Source organism: Malania oleifera, chromosome 7 (assembly GCF_029873635.1).
Source record: "Malania oleifera isolate guangnan ecotype guangnan chromosome 7, ASM2987363v1, whole genome shotgun sequence".
Taxonomy (NCBI): Eukaryota; Viridiplantae; Streptophyta; class Magnoliopsida; order Santalales; family Ximeniaceae; genus Malania; species Malania oleifera.
In genome coordinates, this window is record NC_080423.1 from 1,172,577 (window position 1) to 1,194,058 (window position 21,482).

At 37.1% G+C, this 21,482-nt stretch overlaps 1 protein-coding gene across 1 annotated transcript in view; it reads right to left on the minus strand.

Annotated features, from left to right (window-relative positions):
• Positions 1 to 18,695, minus strand: part of LOC131160024 (uncharacterized) — a 31,954-nt gene extending 13,259 nt beyond the window's left edge. Inside the window, exons 1-7 of the mRNA XM_058115309.1 lie at positions 18,507 to 18,695; positions 16,562 to 18,146; positions 13,206 to 13,213; positions 11,666 to 11,841; positions 9,849 to 9,909; positions 9,638 to 9,736; positions 4,968 to 5,062 (exon numbers count right to left, since the gene is read on the minus strand). Of these exons, the coding sequence (XP_057971292.1) occupies positions 4,968 to 5,062; positions 9,638 to 9,736; positions 9,849 to 9,909; positions 11,666 to 11,841; positions 13,206 to 13,213; positions 16,562 to 18,018 (1,896 nt within the window). The 5' untranslated portion in view covers positions 18,019 to 18,146; positions 18,507 to 18,695. The remainder of the gene's footprint in view (positions 1 to 4,967; positions 5,063 to 9,637; positions 9,737 to 9,848; positions 9,910 to 11,665; positions 11,842 to 13,205; positions 13,214 to 16,561; positions 18,147 to 18,506) is intronic.
• Positions 18,696 to 21,482: the final 2,787 nt, after the last annotated feature.

The window sequence follows — 21,482 nt, forward strand, 5'->3', positions numbered from 1 at the left end:
GAGCGTATAATTCATACATTTAATTGTTGGGCGATTCCCTGCCTTTTCTTTTACCAAATACAGATTGACTATTACATTATTTTAAAGGGTGGTTTTTGCTCTATACAGTATGGGTTTTCTTTGAGTATATAATTCATACATTTAATTGTTGGGCAATTCCCTGCCTTTTCTTTTACCAAAAAATACAGATTGACTACTACGTTATTTCAAAGGGTGGCCACATGACCACATCATAGATTAAAGGACATCTAGCATGAAATAACTAGAGGTGAGGAATAGTGGTTCGGTTCTCATTTGTTCTGTTGTCTAAACTGTTCACTGAAATATGGATTTCCATCAGGGTCAAGTCAGATAGAAAGATCTTCAATGTTGACTCGGTAAGTAAAACAGAGTCTTGCTTGCGTACTACCAAATTTGTTGAGTCAGACTCGTGGTTCTGGAAGGGGGAGAATACAAATGGTTAACAGAGCAATTGTATTGATCTTGGTCAGGGCCATTTTATAAGAGATAATAATCCCAGGTGAAACTCTAGAGTGTAAGGTTATTTTCTATTTTTTGAGGTAGCGGGAGAATAGAATGGGCAGATCTTTTGCTGCAGAAAAGTTTGGTGTGATTAGGAGGTTGTTGCTCTGTTTTGTATCCCAAATGATGTGGATGTGTCTGTACATGGTCGCTCTACCAGGTTTTGAAGAATTTGATGCTTGGTGATTTGGTAAAGAAGGCTTCTTTCTACCAGTAATAAGGCAGCACAGATTTGTCGAAATAGATAATGGTTTAGGAGTTGCTGGATGATGGTGTCTGCAGAGTGAATTAACTCTGATAGGATAGAGCTTGGGATGCAGTTGGGGAGAAAGCGGCCCAGGTCGTGGCAGCTTCTGAGGAAATATGAACCAACTATTAAAACAAGGAAGCTCATCTTGCTCATCGATAGAAACTTTTTAATGGCTGGTTGCTGCTGCCGGTTTGCAATTGTTACGGGAAGGGAGGGGAGATCTCCTGAGTTGCAATAAATTTCAAATTATAAAGAGAATATGCCCTCTACATCAAAAGGGCACAAGATATGTCCGTTTTTTCCCCTCATACTAAATTTATTGTGGGTAATGGGTTCCGCATTCTGTTTTGGGAAGACAATTATGTTTGTGATTCATGAATTTGCACTCCATTTCCTCATTTATATAGGCTGTCCTCATTGCACAGTGAACTTCCCCCTCCTTTAATTCAATTGGGTATGATTTCTCTTGGGACTTTCATTTTCAAAAGTCCTTATTATGTTTATTGAAGGATAGTCATCCTACTCCTAGGATGGGCTACCAAATTTAGGTCCTTAAATCTTCGGGGAAATATCCTTGCAAATCTTTTTTGAGCATTTAACACAACCATCACTCTCTCTCCTTACCATGTTATTTGGAAGGCTAAAGTTCCCTCTACGATTAAGTCTTTTATTTGGTTAGTAGTTCTTAATAGAGTTAACACCAACAATTTGTTGCAGAGTAGGAGGCCTTTTAAGGCTTTATCTCCAGATGTATGTTGTTTATGTTTTGACAGTTCAGATTCTGTTTCTCACTTTGTGATCATTGCTCTTCTTCATGGAGGGTGGGGAATAATTTATTTGGTTATTTTGGAGACAATTGAGTTTCAGTAGTCATTGGAGGATCATTGGGCTATCTCTTATTTGGCATTTAAGAGTAGAGATGGTTTGGCATTGTGGAGGTAAGGTTTTTTTTGTTGTTTTGTAGGGAATTTGGTTGGAGCAGTATGCATGTATATTCACAAGAAAGACAATGCCTTCATCTGTACTTTGGGATAGGATCCAGTTTTTCGCCTCACTGAGGGCTTTTGCTGGGTTGTCCTTTTTAGACCTACAACGTGACTGGCAGGTTGGGCAGTTTTTTCTCCTTCAGTTCTTCTATTTTACAAGGAGAATTTCTCATGCTCCTTTTTTGTACTCTTCTCCTATTCAACAAAATATGTTCATTTTCAATCAAAAAATAAAATAAATAAATAACGATTGCACAAGAATGTCACACATGGGCTTGTTTCTGGGCTACATCCTTGCCGTCCAATAAAAGAGCATCAACCAGTAGTTAAAGTAGATGGGGCTTCAGATTCTTGCACAGAGGGCAGAGAGCAGTTGGCTTAAAATAAAACGAGGATTGATGCAAAGTAGCATGGAAGCAAGTGGTCAGAAGGACTGCTTTGACCCAATTTGGAGACCAATTGAAAGAACATGGTCTTGGGTCCTAAGTCCAAATGTCTTGTTCACTTATAGTAGGCTTATGTGTTCTTGTAGGTTTGTTTGTAATAGATATGTCTTTTGGGGAGTTCATTTATAATTTCATGTCTTTTTAGAGATTTATGCGTAATTTCTTGTAATTTAGCCTTTCTTATAAATACGGTGTGAAAAGCCATGTAAGAGTTAGTTTTTGTTGAACTTGAATTGAAGTGAACATGTGTTTCGTTCCCATTGCATAGTATCTTCTTACTCCTCTTTTCTGCCTTCTTCTTCCCTTCACCTCTCCATTTCTCTTGCAATTTCTCTCTTGGCAGTAGTTCTCATTGCTATTCTGCATCATTCTCTGAATTCCTCTTTGCACTATGGTTTGCCCCATTCCTCCATTTCTCTTCTGTTTCTACTTGTTGTTCATCACAATGGCTTTAAGGAAACAGTGTTTTACTTTCCTTTGGGCCAATTGACTTAGTTAAAGGCTCACCGATCCAGTTATCGTTGGACAAAATAGGTCCATGACCTGGGTTGATGAGAATGTTCAGAATGAGCCCAATGGAGAATAAAATATACACAAACCACTGTCTTCCTCAACCTAAAGTAGAAGGTTGAGGTTGGATTCTGTTTCAGAAGGAGTACTATTCAAGCTCACAAGGTGTACAATGGTGGATAGGGCAGTAGTTAGAGGTTTAGTGAAAATTTTGGAGGTGGGAGAGAGGGGGGTTAAGGTCTCGCACCTTCAGTTTTCCGATGATACTATCTTTTTCCTAGAGGACCATAAACCATCTTTTAAGAATATTTTGGGTCTCCTTCACATTTTCAGGAAGGTTTTTGGGCTTAAGATTAATATAGGAAAGAGCAGAATCACGGCTATCAATATGTCTGTTGAGAGTGTTAGGGAGCTATCAGTGGAGTTGGGTGTAGTGTTTTGGATTGGCTTATGTCCTATCTTGGGGTTCCTTTGGAGGGTAACCCTACTCTGCTAGCTTTTGGGATCCTATTGTGGAAAGGGTTTCTAAGATACTGGATGGGTAGCTAGTCACTCTTTTTTTCTCTTGATGGTAGAATTACGCTTATCCAGGCCTGTCTTTCTAGTAACCCTTTATATTTTTTTTCAATTTTCAAGATTCCGGCAGGGGTTGCTAATATGATTGAGAAAATAATGAGGGATTTCATGTGGTTGGGAATAGGGGGTTTTAGGGATCATTTTGGTAAGTTAGGGAGTGGCGGGTAGGTCAAAACAGAAGGGTGATTTGGGTATTGGAAATCAGGTGTCTATAAACACAGCTCTTCTGGCTAAATGGTTTTGTCAGTTTCTGCTAGAGAATTCTTCCTTGTGGCATTTGGTTGTTAAGTATGGATTAGACAAGAATGAGTGAGATACAAATTTGAGATTTAGATGTTCTTTGGAGAGTGTGAAAACTCTCTCTTAGAGTTATCCCTTCTTCATTCCCCATATTAAATTCCTAGTGGAAAGAGGTAGTAATATCCGAATGGAAAAATCCTTGGCTGGGGAATTTAGTTTTGTTGGCCTCTTTTTCATGCCTTTTTTGCCTGAGCTCAGCCAGGATGGGTCCATTTCTTCTTTTGTTGTTGATCAAGGTGGTTCTTTGCCTTCTTGGGATTTCAACTTTCATGGATCATTAAACAAAGGAGGTGGTAGAGGAGTACTCTTTGGTAGTCATGTTGAATAACTGTCATTTTTCTTTAGAGGGTAGGCAGTCTCGGTCTTTGGATCCTTTGGGGTTTGCTCATGCAAACCTTTTTCTGATTTTTTGAATAGGTCTAATTTATCTTTTCCTCTCTATAGTTCCATTTGGAAGGCCAAAGACCCTTTTAAAATTAAGGCTTTTATTTGGTTTGTTGCGCTTGATAGAATTAATACCAATAACTTGCTGCAGGTTAGGACACCTTTGAAGGATATATCCTCAGAAATATATGTTCTCTGCTTTAATTGTCAGAATCACCATCGCATTTGTTCATTCATTGTGACTATGCTTGGAAGGTTTGAAATAAGTTATTTTAGGCGAATGTTGGATGAGTTCCAAGACAGTGGACGACTTTTTTGGCATTGTCTTTTGCTGGCTTTGGCAGGAAAAAGGAAAGGGCAATGCTTTGGAAATGTGCTTTTTTTTGCAGTTTTTTGGGGGTTGGAGATGGAGCGTAATGTAATGCATGCATTTTTCTAGGGAAGAAGTTGTCCCCATTGCTGGTTCAGGAAAAGATACATTTTTGGCTTCTCTTTGGTGTGTGGGCCAAGGGAGTTTAAGGGGGTTACCTTTTCTGATATTCAGCACAATTGGCGTTCTGTGTTGGAGTGTTAGTTCCTGCTGCTTTTTCTCTCCTTTGTTTTTTAGTCTTTAGGTTGTCTCTTTGTGTTTTTTTATCCAGATTTTACTGACTTTGTTAGGAGATGTCTTATTCTCCTAGCTGTATATTGTTATTCTATTAATGAAATTCTTCTTTTATTACTAAAAAAAAATACACCCTCTTTTTAACAAGTTGAGCTTAGACACAGTTGTCTTTCACTCAATGCTCACCTTGGCTTATTGGAACCTCATTACATATCAAAATGAATTAAAGCATTTAGAAAACTGCATTTAGAGACTAATGAAACAACAACAAATCCTAGTGTGCAATCTAGGACTTTCAACCATCTTCAATGCTAAATAAAGAGGCAGGAAATCAACCATCATACGCTTAAAAATGAAATGACATATAAGGAATTCTGCGTGTTTATTACCTTAACAATGCAACACCGTTCAACACGATAACTACAACCAATGGCTGCCCCCCAAGCGCGCGAACGAACATTGTTCCTCAGTGTAGAAACATAGCCTAGAAGGATGTTCAAATTAGACAAGAGAACAGAATGATAAAAAAATAAAAATAATAATAAATTTAAATTAAAAAAAAAACATCTAATATTAACTGCCATATGTTGGTAAAAAATAAAGCACATGAATAGAGAAGACCTATATACTCATATGGCACCATTGCAAGAATTAAAAATTCAGCTCTTTCCTCGGCAAAATCCAAACTAATATTTCCAGTATTTGCAGGGAAGAAATAATATTAATCAACAAATATAAGGTAGTCTACAGAAATCAAAATAAATTAATCTGAAGGTTGTTGTTGAAGGAATCAACAGCAACCTGAACACTACAAAATGCTGCCCATCAAACCAAAATAGATGTCTCTAACCAACTTCTTTCCCTCTTAACCATCCAAAATATGGTAGGGGAATCAACTCTACAACTTTCTTCCTTCCTTTGCCAGCTTCATTGCCCTTCCAGGTCCACAATTATCATAAAACAGTACCAGCTGCAACATAATGTATACCCATCATAGGCAAACTCTCCCAGTGATTTCTGGATAACACATAAGAAGCAAATAGTACACTACCTCACCATCTCTTTTGCACACAAAGCATCTTTTTACTACTGTGATTCCTCTCTTCTACAGATGACCAACTGTCAAAATCCTTTCCCATGCATCTTACTAAGCAAAATTGGGGGGGTACTTTAGTGAGTGCATTTTCTTCCAAATGGTTTTCGAAAGGAACTTTCCAAAAGATTTTACATCTAATAATGACTTGAAAAAGAATAACTTCAACACAAACAACTCTCAGGTTCTTCCATGTCACTCATGGGCCGACTATTTCACACCTTTGTGAAAGGACCGTGCGGCGCTAGCCAAAGCACTCTTGCTTAACAAGCCAGCCTATCATTTACCACAATTCATCCACGAAACACTTTCATTATCAATCAATCAAATATCAGCGAAAGCAGTAAGCAATTATGAAAGCAATGGCAAGCAAACAGTAAACATTGAAGCAAAGTAATTCATTAACAACACCTCCGTTAACATTGGGTATTTAGCGAGGGAGGCAAATAGGCTAAACACGTTGACAATAGCTAGTGAGTTTTACAAGATTGATGACCACTCACCCTCCCCCTAAAGAGCTTTATATACAATTCTCACTCTGGCACTAGGAAACATCACTACTTATTTGGCATAGGGAGAAACAACTACTAGAAAATAAACCTACACTAGTATTTACATGATGTAAACCCATCCCAAACACACGAGCCAAGCGGTTACAGGCAAGCATAATGCCCTAAACAAGCTCAGCTTGTGACGAGGCAATGCCGGACACTCCCATACAAGTGATCCAAAAACTCAGAAAAAAGTTTCCTTCTCCCAATATTGTCTGTCATATGCCACTCCTCCATCTGAAATATACCCACAGGAACTAATTACAGCCTCCATCTCTCTAGTCAACATGCACAGACCAGTTGACTCTTTAAAGGAGAGTCGCAGAACCAGGTATGTCAAAAAAGAATAGCATCTCCATTTCCAACATCAAAACTGACCTGATTAGAAGTATTCCCGCTCTTTTCTTATATTTTCTGCAAAAACAGTCAAAAGAATGTTCCCTGCAAGATTCCTCCAAATACCTGCAGCCAGTTGGCCAGGATTCCGGAAGTGAGAGCAACCATTTTGACTCATCCCATGTGAGGGGTCTCAAGTTTTAAGAAATCAGTTCCTTAGTCTAAGGCATACCACCAAATTGAACGTACAGGAATATTTTTTTTATCAGCATGTGTTAAGGAATATTATCCTCTCATAAAGCATCAAGCGCAGTGCTAGTTTTTTAAATTGCTAGCATTCTTCTGAGGCTTTAGCCATACAACCTAGACCACTGATAAAAGGGCACAGGGCTCCAAGAGCCTTCTCTTTCTCCTATAACAATTAGCAAAAAGGAAATTAAGAAGTCATATCAAATTATAGAATTTTTTATCGGGGTTCTAGTAGAGAGGTGGGGAGTGGTGAAAAGAGATGGATCACCATTCATAACCTCACAGAACAAGGCCTCTTCTGTGCTTAGTTATCCACCGATTATGTTCCACCATATACATCACCATGAAGAACTTCTCCCAAAGATCATCCTCATCTGTCACAAATATCCAAAACATTTTGTGCAGCAAAGCCATGTTGAAATTAATTAAGTTCTCACTTACAAACAGTCTTAACTCCATGTGTTGTACTGGTCCTAATTCTTCCCACCCTCAGCTGGTCCCAAGCCCGGGTAAAGCAGGGTTGTGTTAAGTAGCTGACATCCAGTGTAAAACTTGTCATTATCTCATGAATGATGAATCCTTAGTTCCTTACCAATGTGCAAAATAGTGGAAGAGGACTCATGTAGCCAAGCCCATCAACTGAGACTTCTTGTTTACAAAGAGGCTGCTTCAACCCTACCTACCTCACCAAATGGAAATTAAACTTCCCCCAGTGTTGCCCCACAGGAACATATTTTGGATGTTCTCCAATCTCCCAGGCACTAGGTAATAGGTATAGGAAGGAGACATAAAATAAATCATGAGGAAAGTTAATCTCCCACCATCTGTTTGAGGATGATTCTGACAGAGATGAACAAACTCAGACCTTATTGTTAATGAGATTTTGAAACTCTTGAATTTTCAAAGTGCGGAGACCATCTGAGTGTTATACACACATCTAATTGGCTCCATGCATGAAGACGATGAGTTGATGTGTGAGATTCCTCATGACTAACTAAAGGCATAGTTCATGTCCTTATTTTAAAATCACAAATGCATTGTTTCTGAAACTAAAATTTTGTGTGTGTTGCTTTGAGTAGTTCACAAACTTTGATTTAGAGCATCAATTTTTTAAAAGGAAAGTTTATAAATGGACAAAGAAAAATATAAAGAATGGAGGAGAAGAAACCCTCCAAAAGAGAAGAAAGAATGAAAAAAATCAATTAGAAAAAAAATCAAAATAAAGTGACCAGAGTATTCTAACCATGTTGAATATGAGTGACGGAAAATCTTGCAAAAGCTCCCATGATCAAATCTCAATTAAAGGCAGAAAACATCCCTCTCATAACAGATGAGCAAATAGATGATCTCTTACTGAAAATTCTTGCATTTCATTCCAACAGAAACAACAAAAAGTAGAAAGCATAGCATCACTTGAAGTTTCAAAGGAAACCTAAGTTCAAAAGATTTTATTTAGATAAAGAAGTTTATTAAGAGGGAGAGAAAGAAATTAGAAGACATCTGGGGACCAGAAGTCCTCACAAAAAGAAATTGAGGGGGGAAAAAAAAAAAAAACCTTAACCCACTACCTAACCCCTAAATCCCTTTTAAAACTCTTTCAACAATTGAGCATTTCAAATTGGCTAGTCCCCGGAAACCTTCATTTACCTTACTCTTACCCATCTAAAGACTCTAAATAACCTTTATCAGACACCCACAATCCCATCTGATCCACCATTTTTTGCACTTCAGTTTCCTTTCAATTTATCTCTTTCAAGGGCAAAGGGGGAGCAGACAAAATGTCATCCCTGGTTTGCTCAAGATCTCCCTACTCTTTATATAAAACATCAACCATAAAATTAGAATACCTTCCAAACCTTTGAGATGTGTTGGAGGCATGTGAGAAATATCCTCAACTAAAGGGATAATCTGAAGCATGCCCATATTTTTCCTGGATGTCATCCAGTAATAATCCATCGTACCAAACAAACTCACCATCACTCTCACCCTAAGACACGTCACACAAATTCTTCATATCCTTTACCTTTCTTCAGAACAAGCCCCTTACCTTCATTCCCACCTGAAACAGTCTGCTTAGCAACTGGAGTTTCTAAAATACATAACCACTCCTTAGAATCTCTTATCAGAGACTTCAACATCTTTAAATGAGCACAAGTTCATTTCTCTACAAAAAGAAAATCCTCATTTTAACCCCCACCCTGCACTGCCATTTGACAGGAATAAGTTCAAGAATCGTGTGAGAACGAGTTCAGTTATCTTGAAAAAAATATCCTTTTTTTAAATTATAAAAAAAAATCATTAAAGAACAAAGAATGTGAAAAAAGGAGAGACATCCTCCTATGAGAAAAATAAAAGAAAAAGGAAGAAACAATGATCAAAATAACAGCATTCTAATCTTGCTGTAATCCAAAGAGACGCCCCTTTTAAAATATCCAGCAGCAAAAGACCAAAAAGTGAAGCCAAATAATGAATCCTTTTCCATGGTGAAGAAAACATGACCACCTTCCCCATAAAAACAAGTGCTTTTTATTACAACCAAATTCACCACAACACTGCTGAAAACCAACTATCCAAGTTCAAGAGATTTAAAAACTTTGATTTGAGAAGCCATCAAATATCGAACTTGCAAACCAGTGCAACCATTTTCCAACTTAAAGTCTAATAAACTGTAACAATGCAATATTGAGCTTACAAACCAGTGCAAACATTTTCCAACTTGAAAGTCTGATAAAATGTGACCATACATCAGAGTCAAATTGTTAAGTGGCATGGCAGAATGCATAATAAGGTACAAACATATGTAGAGCCATATAGTTTGAAAAGGACTTACAATCTTGGGGAGGTAGTACTCGTACAGTCGCACGCAATTCATGGATAGCAGGTGGCGGAGGAGAAGCTGTTGGGCGGCAGTAACCTGTATGCATGAGAACTGGAACACAGAATTGAGACATCAGGACTTGCTAGGAAGAAGAACAATTCCAACAAACTGAAGATTAATTATAAACTCTAAACTCTAAACTGTTCTCTATCTCACCACATACCAGCAACAAGATCTGAATCATCAGTGTATATATCTGTCCCCCATAGCTGGCCACCTCTAACCTGAACAAAAATACATAAAACTCAAAAAGCAGGTAAAGCATGGTTTACAAGGAGAAACTTATCAGTTTATTAAACAATAAGTTCAACAGCGAACAACTTCAAATTGCAGTTCATATTCAACTTAGCAGCCCAAAAAATGAAGGAGAATTTATGAAAAAGGGGGGGGGGGGGGGGAAAGAGTGCATAAAAGCAAGTTTTTTAGGGGTAACAAGTCGAACTAATCTCAACCTCCCATAAAACAAGAAAACCCAGTGTGATGATTTAGCATCATAGGTTCTTCTCACAACTGAGTTCCTGATGTACATAATGCCCAAGTACCAAAACACTTGGATCAATGGAAAGAATCATTTCATAAACCAAAGAACCATCTGTAACAATCTAGTAGCATCAGCACTAACAATTTTTACTAGCTGCCACACTAGGGTAGTCCTACATCCATGCATAAATTATGAAAAAGATTACAAGTATCTAAAGATATTAACTTGCAACAGCAGATGCTTTCTGTGCAAAATGAGGTTGAGACAGTATATCATCTTATTATTAGATGTAACTGGACCAGAAATCTTGGGACACTTCTCTGTCAATGCCTGGCATTCATTGGTGGACAGCAGGGTCCATTGCAAAGGGAACTCTAGTGAGGAAAGGCATTCAAACAGAGAATAAAAAAAGAGAACTGCAGAGCCAATCCCTCAGTGATGGAGGACCACCAATGGAGAATTTCAGATGCTCAACTTGTTTGCAGCCTTAGCAGCAACTCAGCCAAAAACTTTAAATTAGTTACTTACTTTCCCCAGAGTCTACCACTTTTTCCCTCATTCCCAAGTTCACTCTAAGAGCAAAAACTACCTCAAAACATATCAAAATTCCACAAACAAGTTGACCTTCCTCAGCATCCCAAAAAAAAAAAACTGTATCTGCAACAGGAACAGAAAACCACCCTATCCCATTGAATCCACATGAATACCAGAGAGCAGCCTTGCTTACACAAATTTCATCAACATTTTATGGAGCACTTATGTCACCAATTAAATAGAAGTGATAACAGCTCTCTCTGTTGCAGCCTTCTTGAATTTCCAAAAAGATCTGCAGGATTACCATTGACGATCATTGAAAATCTTCAACAGTTGAATTGCAAAACCCAATCCACAGCCTCCACCTATCTCCAAACCCAAACTTCAGAAACAAATCCATCAAACAATTCCATTTTACAGATCATATGTCTTTTCTATAATAAGCTCTCAAATCACACCCAAAAAGTTGCTGGATTTCCCAAGATTGCACAATAAGAGACTGAAGATGTCAAGCTTCCAGAATAAAAAATGCACAAGCAGCTGTCACCGCATAGTAAAAATTAAGTCCTACTCCCACCAACAACATGCAAACATACAAACGCTTGCAGCAATTTTTGCACCCTCTTCCACAAACTTATTGTCCCCCTTTTCTGTATTTTTTTATTCTCCTTGTTATTTTCAATCAACTTCTTTTTCTATTAAAAAGACTTCTGCACCCTCTCCCCTATCACCGTAGGTTTGGAGAAATTTGCAGAGGTATTCATGAATTACATGAAACAAGAAAATTGAGGTATGTTTTCAGTCGACATCAATATATTCTCAATAAGGCCACCAGGACCACTAAAAAATAAAAATCTTACATTGCATATTTCACCAAGACAATGTTACAAAACACACAAAGCAAATAAGCAAAAGCTGCACAATTTTATAGAATGAAAAGGCATATTTTGTATCCAATCTCTTACTTGGCGATTTGTTGCAGTAACATGCTCAGCTGGTATCCGGATTTCTAGAGTAGGACCACTGTGGGAACTTTCGCCATTGTTTTCAGCTTGTGATGATTCGTATTCCCTCCACAACTTTATTAGTTCTTGCATGCATTCACCGACTTTATAAACAACAATGGATATTTCAGGTTTTCCTGAAATAAAGAGACCAATAGCTTTTGAAACAAAAAATGAAAAAAAGAAAAGCACCATCTAAATTCCAAAGATGTCTTAACAGTTCACTTTTCCACCAATATACTACAGGATTATGCTACAAGAATATCTCAAAACAACAAACAATCATGTATTGCAAGATACAACATAAATTAAGTTCTCTAGTTTTTCTCCCAAAATCTTCTATATATCCAAGATCATCAGCAAAAGAAAAAAAAAAAGTGTGCCATCAATTGAGCATATCCAACACAGTACCATCAGAAAAAATCCAATATGAGCACTGACAATCAGAAAAAGAAAATAAGCGGAAAAAATCAAGACCACCCAAACCACCATATTGGACCTTCTAGATTTGCAAGAGCATCACCAAAAATGAGCCAAAAAAATAACAAAAAGCTCCACCAGCCCATCTTCATCAAACCTTACAGATTGGTGTAAGTGCCCAGATCTGATCTAGAGAGACAACGAATGAAAGAACCCATGAGAAGGAGCTACTATCAATTGTCAGCGGGATCAAGATCATACATGGAAGATGGCAGATGCAGTATAGCTAACATTGAACCAGAAAGAGCCAACTGAAAGGGGTTGTACCAGATACAGAAGATTAAATGTAAGAGAATTTATGCTGCAGATTTTAGATCACTGGTCAAACAAGTCAGTGTCACTCTTGAGAAGAAGCCCGGTCATGACTCATGATACATCTGCTCTGGTTTCTAACATTGAGAAGAAGATGATTGATGAAAGAAAAAAAATAAAAAAAACTCAGGAACCTTGGAATGTTATACCAGGGAAAATATGTCTCATTAAATGGTACAGTTCGCTCCCTGGGAACAAGCTGAACAGCAACCACATAGAACTCTTAAATTATTAACAAAAGCATTCCCAGATTACTTATGGGAAAACTTCTTAAATAAAAAGATTCATGTAAGTACTTGATATCATAAGTAACTTATCAGAATTTCACCAAACATTCATGTTTTAATCCCAAGCACCTATATGTGAAAAGTACTACATACTTTTTCATAAGTGTTGCCAAACAGGCAAAAAAAAAAAAAAGTTATGATAAATTCATACCAATAAATCAAAGAAAAAAACAAGAAAAGAAAGCACATCAAGCACAGTCATACATGGCATGAGTTCAACCATCCACAGAATGAATGCTAACACATGAAAATAACTGAAGGCACACATATATAAAGCAGATTAAAACAACACTGAAAAACATATGTAGATTGTAGAATTAGAGTTACAAAAAAAATGTTAAATAAAAAGCAACTTTATACACAGACACAAGTTCCTCTTGACTGCAGTGAGCACCAACTTCCAATGTAATAATACGAATTACCTTGAGATCTGCACACAAAAAAGGCACAAAGAGAAAGAATTAGAACTCCCTTCACCACCAAGAACATAGTATAAGGAGTTCCATCACATAAGAAAAATTAAATTTTTATCTTCCAATTCATAATATTCACACAATATAATTTACAAGTCACGTAATAGAATATAAAATGGCTGAAATCTATTATTTAAAAAAAAAAACACTTGTCTAAAAACTGATGAATAATGCATAAAACAAAGAGTCAACTCCCACTCAGCCTGCTTGGCATCCAGGGCAAACTAGGGGATTCTGGGGAAACTAGGGTTTTGCTAAGGGAAGGGGGCAAATGTGTGTGCAGCCAGAAGTGCAGTGGACTTGGAATGAGTTGGGCCAAGGGTTCTTAACATCACAATACCTTCGGCCCAGTTAATAGAGAATAAGTCATTCCTTCCCTTTGGAGGATGGCAGTTTTTGCCATTCTTTGAACCTTGTGGATTGAGAGGAATGCTTAAATTTTTAAGGGTCACACAACTTGCTCATGGCTATTATGGTAGGGTGATATGCCTCGCTTCCTTTTGGGTGCACTCTCTCAGTATTTTTGGGGGTCTATTGCTTTCTGATCTCAAAAGGGATTGAAAGGCAGAACTTTTGTAATTAAATACATGTAATTTTCTGTTTTTTTCTGATCTCTGGTTCTTTTGTGTGGGATCCTTTTCCTCCAACACTTGTAATGGGCTTATTGGACAATAATAAATTGTCTTCTTTTATCAAAAATAAAAAATAAAAACATCTGGTCGTCAAGGTATTATATGTTCTGAAATTCATCTAGGCTTGTATTTTAGTGGTCGCCAACTCTCCACATCCATTAGGTAGAGGAGATGATGAGTTAAATTTGCTTATTTAGTGATATGATCAAAGGAAAGTGATCTCTTTTATAATGGAAGTGTTCCAAAGGCACCCGTCAATTTACAGATGGGTATATATATTCACAGGGCGTTGGTTCCTGCAGCATATCTCTTGGTTTCCAAAAGAGGAGACTGGGGCTTGAGTCTTCCAAGGAGAGGATTTGGAATTGCAGCCACGCTATTCATCAGGGGCCCATGATAGTCACAAGCTGACATGACAACCAGAAAGTGCACGAGACAAGTGAGGCCCACATAGAGCCCGCGCTCTCAACTCTCCACATCTCTCATGACCATTGCAGGCCCATAATGACTAGCAGTTTCCTTCTATGTTGGGGTTGTGGTAAGGATTGGGACGAGGATATTTGGGAGAAGTAGGATCTTATATGACCATTTGTATGGGAACACTTGTAGATAGGAATACCAGTGGGGCAAAAAAAAATTTTAATTAACCTTCTATTTATTATCAAAAGCATTACACTAATGACTACAGGTGTGCATCAAAAGGAACCAGCCCAATCGCTTTGACTAGCAGGTAAGGCAAGGATGCTAATGAAATATGTCCTCAAAAATGCACATTGAAGGCAATTTTCTACTTTAACTAAATAAGGGTGTCCCCAGGCCACAAAGCTCCCCACTTTATGAGAGTAGGGAGACAGTTGTCACAATGTACTCAGCCTTACCCCTACTTTTTATGTAGAGAGGCTGTTCCTTGGACTTTAACTAAATATTTTGTGTTTTTATTTAATTTTTTTTTTCTTTTTTATGTTAGGCAGATCATGAATGGAAGGACTAATTAAAGATTTATGTAAACTGTAAAGTAAAAGGACGAAATTGATGCAATTAAATGTACAACGACGAAATTGGTGCAATTAAATATACAAGGACGAACTTGAGACATGGCCAAAGATGAAGGTCTCAACTGCGTTAAAAACACTACTGTAGCTATCTTAAAAGCTTCCATACAACACCGCAACCATGACACAAGCTTCTTCTCAATTTACTACACACAGCAAAACTACCTTCTTCAACTTCCCAAGCAAAAAATAGCAAAATAATCGACAAGATCTGAATTTAGGAGATCGAACAAGCAATGGGTCGTCTTATCTTGACTTCGCCTAAAGTCTCTCCAAGGGTGGTCCAAAGATTATGAAAGGTTATGTTTTAAGGATTTATGAAGGAAACCAAATGTGCCTAAGAGGGAGAGAAGATACAGCCAAACCTAGCACCTCACATTTATTGTGAAGCCCAACTGACAGCTGGCTGTAAAAAAATTGTACAGCAATAAGCTGGGGAAAAAAAGGGAACCCTACCTTGAATGTTCAAAAATGAAACTAAGGCAAAATTTAGCCATCAAAAATCTAATCACAGTTAGTACACGAAACCTCTCCGATAAAATTTAGAAACTTCCTATTCAAGCCAAAACTTTCTAAAGCAAGTCTAATCGGTACAAAAACCAAACAGATTCAATTTTGTTTTTGAAATAGAAAATTTCTAATAACTTTGAATCAATTCCCTTGCAACATGAAATAATTGTGTGAATGGAATTATATTCTAAATGTAGAACCTTACCAGTTCACATCCAGACAGGTAGAGGGAGAAGGGAGCAATAGCCTCCCTCCACCATCCAGGGAAAAAAAAATCTTAAAACTTAAATAATGCAATTAGCATTCCCTTCAAAATATAAACAGCCATTATTTTCTTTTTATCATCAAAGTTCCATAATGAACATACCACCCCCTCCCCCTAGGGAAAAAAAAATAATAAAATGTTTGAGACTTCATGTTGAACATGTGCTTGGATTGGTGGGCTAAACTATTAAAGTAGCTTATCCCTGCAATGCAAGCCTCTTTCTTCTGCAGTTCCACTCCAACCCAAAACTATTAATGAGTCCAAGAATATAAACAAGATGGAAGATAATTTTCTTGCAAATTCTTTGATTGCATACATGGACAAAAAAATTGCTGAAAGCTGTGACACTGATTTATAAATTAATTTCTTTCCAAGGAAAAAAAAGCCCTAAATGGAATAGAAAAAATGGGTGAAATTAATTTGAGAGGGGAATTGATTGGCAAAAAAAATCACTTTTTTTGCACTTGGAATTACTGCAATGAGCTTCCCAGGCTTGGTAAAAAATCTAAAAATCTAAACCAACATAAATAACAAAATTGCTCTCACTAATGAGTACAATTTCAACTAAAGATTCACGGAGATCAATGCTATCACGAATCACAATTAGGTAAGTACATGAATTTAGCTTTAAGGGAATGAATGTCTACAAAAATTACAATTAGGTAAATACATGAATTTAGCTTTAGGGGAATGAATGTCTCCAAAAATTAGACTACATCTTAAGTTCATAAATAAAGTTAAATCAATTGACATGATAAATATGCTAAGTTCATAAAGAGTTAAATAAAGCAAAACCAATTGACATGATCAATATACTATCATTAATATAAATATAGAAAGATATACCCTTCAGCATCTTGGGTACGAGATCTATAACGAGGCTCGCGATTTCCCACTTGAGGGCTGCCCCTGGGCCGAAGCATCCTCTTACGTTGCTGAACTCCATAATTAAATGCTTCTCTCTCCCTTTCAGTGCCCCCATCAACATCTGTGCATCCATCATCGGACTCTTTGTCATAGATCCTGCTGCGCCGTTCAGGCCTATGTCCTTCAACATCAGCATCTCTTTCTTTTCTCCTATCCCTAGCATCCCTTTCCGCATTCTTCCAGCTATCAAATTCCTTCTGTTTCTTTTGCTCTAATCCTGCATTCTCCTGCTGCTCTGACTTTCTGACAGATCCATCAATTACCTCCTTGTCATGGTGCTGCAAGCCCTCACCATCTAGTCCATTCCATGCTTCTCTCTTAACATGAATATGATCTTTTTCCCTCTCTCTTGGTCTCTCCTTCTCTTTTGGAAGATCTTTCCTCTCCCTCTCCCACCTTTCTGCCTCTCTCTCTTCCCTTGCTGAGTCTCTGCACTCACTACCACTATTACTCAGTTGAAAGTTGCTACGTCGATCAATCCTTTCCTTGTCTCTTTCTCCCCAATCACGGTGCTTGGCATCTTTCCTTTTTCTGTCCTTGTCCTTGAACCTATCCTCGCCTTTTAATTCAAATTTGTTCTCCCCAACAGCCTCATGGGTTTCTGCATATTCCCTTTCCTCCATAGTTGCAACTTCTTTTCCAATTTCCACAGGCCCATGCATTGCAGACCGGACAATATGCCAAGATTCCATACTTCCACTGCTACCAACCAGGTTGCTATCAGGATATCTTTTTCCCCTGTGGTATTCTTTTGATTCTTTCCAATTCAAGTGACTACTAGCCACATTCATATCACCTTTCGGCTCAGCAGCATGAGCCTCCCGATCATATTTTATTTCTTTATTACTATCATCCCCAGCTCTACTACTTTCAAATCTATTAATATCCTTTTCACCTTTATTAGTACTCAGAGGATCCCGCTTCATCTCAATATGTAACTCCCTCGACTCTACCTTGACATCCCGGCTGTTCTCAACCATCCTGAGATCTCTGTTGCCGTCCCTTGTAGAATCTCGCAACTCCACCCTAGTTTCCGAAGCAACAGCATGATCAGAATGCAAATCCCCAGAAGATAAAGTAGGCATCCGATACATTGAAAGAAGCGGTGACAATCGCTTATCTGTTTCACGCGATTCAGTACGTGCAATCTTGGCCATACGAGGAGCATCAGTGCCCAACTCATAGGGGGCAGCACTACTGTGGTACTCGCTAGACGGTTTGACTGATGAATCTCGATTGGGGAAGGCAGTAAGAGGTGCAGTCACAGAGCCGCTGCCTGAATCTTCATGTGGAGGGTATTTGGCACTGGAGGAAAAATGGGCATGCCCTGCCTCTTCGTGCAATCTCTTGGAAGAGCCACCACCAGCACCACTCATATTGTCCCGCTACTAAAAATAAATAATTACACAGACAGGTGGGTTTAGTTGATGATTTCGAATCTTCCTCTCCTGTTCCTCTAATCAGAATAATCTTACGGGTACAAGTAATACCCAATGGCTAAAACCTGCAAATCAAGAGATGAAGTTTCTCAGAGCGATGCGCTCTAAAAAAGAAAAATCCCCATTGATACAATCTACATAGAATTGTCAATTATTGAGAATAAACATTCAATAGAAAGTTAGAATCAAATAAATTAGAAAACAAAATCATGAAAAAGATGACAAAGAAGAGGACGAAGGAGAAAAGAAGAAGTAATGCAATTGAAAATAGGGATATAAAAAATCCCTCCTTCCCTACTGATCCACACAGGCATAAACGTGCAAAATGAGGAATAGATTTCGATTGCGTCAAAGACCCAAAGATGGCATCAATTCGAGTGAGAAGAGAAGGGTAGAAAAGAGAAAAAATGTGGGGTTTGAATTACCGGCCGGTGGGTCATCTTCATCTCCAATCTTAATTGCTCTGCTGCAGGCGTCGGCACTGCAATCTGTCGCACTCGCACTGGCTACTCTCTAGGGTTTGGCTTCTTCACGTCGGTCGCAAATGCGCAGCAGGAAGAGGCTAGAGGGTGAGGGAGAGGCAGAGGGCGAGAGTGAGCAATGCGGGATTTCTTGCGGAATAAATTTAATCACTTATATATAACTAATTTAAATTTTTTTAAAAAAATTCAAATACATTTGTTAATTGAGCTTGAAAAATAATAAATACAATTATACAATTCATGGATCACGTGCATTGCACGTGCCCATGTTTTAAACCCAGATAATAATAGAATTATAATTAAATTTTAGTTAATTATGCATGTGTGTGTGTGTGTGTATATATATATATATATATATATATATTTGTATAAAATAATTGTTATTAGCTGCAAATAACAACTATGCTCTCTTTTTTCGGCAAATTAGAGGCCCTTATTGCACCTAATTTACACAGTGGAGTTTCACATCTCCGATTTTATACCTCTTTCTACTATTAATTGATTCAAACTTAAAATTTCTAATATGAGAGTCTTAAGTTTTAATTCTTCTACTATCTCCTACGGCACTAATAGCATTCATGTTTCTGCACATGCACGTACATGTGTTATTTCTTTTTCTAAACTTTAGAAACATACGTGAAACATTAGTTTGACCAGACGTTTTTAAGAAAGGTGATTTATTGGAATTCCTCTATTAACCTAAAAAGATGCCATCATAAATTTTGATTTTTTTTTTTTTTTGTTTGAGATCGATTAACTGTACATTATTAATATAACATTTTAGTTATAAGGATAAAAATGGCAGCCTAGTGTACAAAACTCTAGCGTATATAAGTTTAGAAAATGGGCGGACCACAATGGGTTTATAGTACGCAATTTTACCTCATATTTTTGCCAGAGATTGTTTCCTCGCCCTAAACCCATGAACTTCAAGTCACACAACGATAATTTTACCATTACGTCTAAACTCCCCTTCATTTTAGTTATAAGAATATCATCCTTAAGTATGACTTTTTCCTCCCAACCTCGTGCTCTCGTCCACACAACTAAAAACTCAATACCATAATTTTAAGTATTCATATCTTGATTATAATAAGAATTTATTAAAGCTTTCCAATCATTTGAGGCAATTATCTATGATGTTGTATTCACTTTTTTTTTCTTTTGTTAGATCAAATAGTTAAGAATTTGTTCATACATATATTTGCTAATATATAATATAACACTATATTTGGAGCACGAGTCTTAAACTTTAAATTTAAATTTGGATAAATTTCAATACAATTTTATACTATATATTATCAAAATCTAATATAAATCCAAATTCAAAGTATCTCCAAATATAGGATCAGTGACCTTAGATTTGAAATTATATTATATTTAGATACAATGTAATATAAATTTGTATTAGAATTTGTCCAAATTCACCCAAATCAAAATTAAGGTCTGAAATTTATGCATTCGAACTCAGAGTAAGTGTACTTAGAAGACACATGATAGATAAAAATTTGTGTTCCCAAATGCATGGTGAATGCTTTCACAAAATTTAAATTTCATGTATATACAATGTTTAGTAGTAGAACATACTAACATTTTCTTTATTGCATTGTTCGTTATTTCAATTTCCTACTCGTATTTTTATTGTTATATTTATTAGGGGTGTGCAAACGGTCGGTTCGGTCAAATTCGATTAATTAACCGAATTTTTCAGTTAACAGCAATCTCTAACCGAACCGACCGAATTAGTTGTTGTAACCGAACTGTACCCAACCTAACCAACTTTTTGGGTAGTTCGTTTAACCAAATTTGACCGAATAAATTTAAAATTAATTATAAAAATAAAATATGATTGCAAATTTTGTTTATATTTTACCAATTACAACTTAATTAATAAAAGGGTTTATTGATAAAAGAGATATTTTAAGATTAAACATTTAACATATATCATATATTAATATTACTAATTTATATTTAATGATTAGTTAATTAGTAATTCGGGTAATTCGGTTAACCAAATTAAAGATTTCCCATACCCGAACCAAAAATCAAATACCCGAAATTATCCAAATCTCAAACCAAACCAAACCTATAAATTAATGAACTGAACCGACCGAACTCAGTCGATTAATTCGGTTAAACTCGAATTATGCTCACTATCACAACGTTCCCAGACGAGAACTGGACGAGAGTGTAAAAGGTGGTTTTTAAAATCATTTTTGTGGAAAATAATGTGTAATGGAGTCACCACTAACATTTTAGTGTGGTTAGAACACTTGATTACTACCCAATTAAGGGTAGAATCGGTCCACGTTACCAGAGTCGGGTTCGGGAGTTTGGTTACGCGAGAGGAAGGTATTAGCACCTCCTATGCGCCCGTTCTTACGAACGGTACCTAATTAATTGAAAATTATCCCTCCAATTAAATTTAATAAGCCTTTGAAATTACTCTCTTTCAAAAATTTGTAAAGAAATGCCTAAAATAAATACTATATAAGTATTCCCTCAGAACCGGACATACTGTACTCCGCAGAGCTCATGCCTCCCTTTTGAATTATTAGGATAGAAAATCGAGAAAATACTTTACAAAATATGTAGGGACTTGAACCCGGAAAATAAAAGAAAATATAAATAAGAAAAAAAAAGAGTAAATCGGTTTGGCAGGACCCAAAACCGTCGACTGTTTCATTGAACTTAGGAAAAATCATCGACGATTACAAATAACTGAGAGCAATGAACTGCCAAACTGTCGACGGTTTCAAAAACCCCAAGAAAACCGTCGACAGTTTTCCTCTATGCAAGCTTACTTTAGTAGTAAGTAATGTATTTTATTTCATAACTTAACATTTCCCTCTCTCTTTAAATTAGGTTTTTTAGACTCTCTCACTCTCTACTCTCACTCTCTCACGTGGCTCTCTCTCT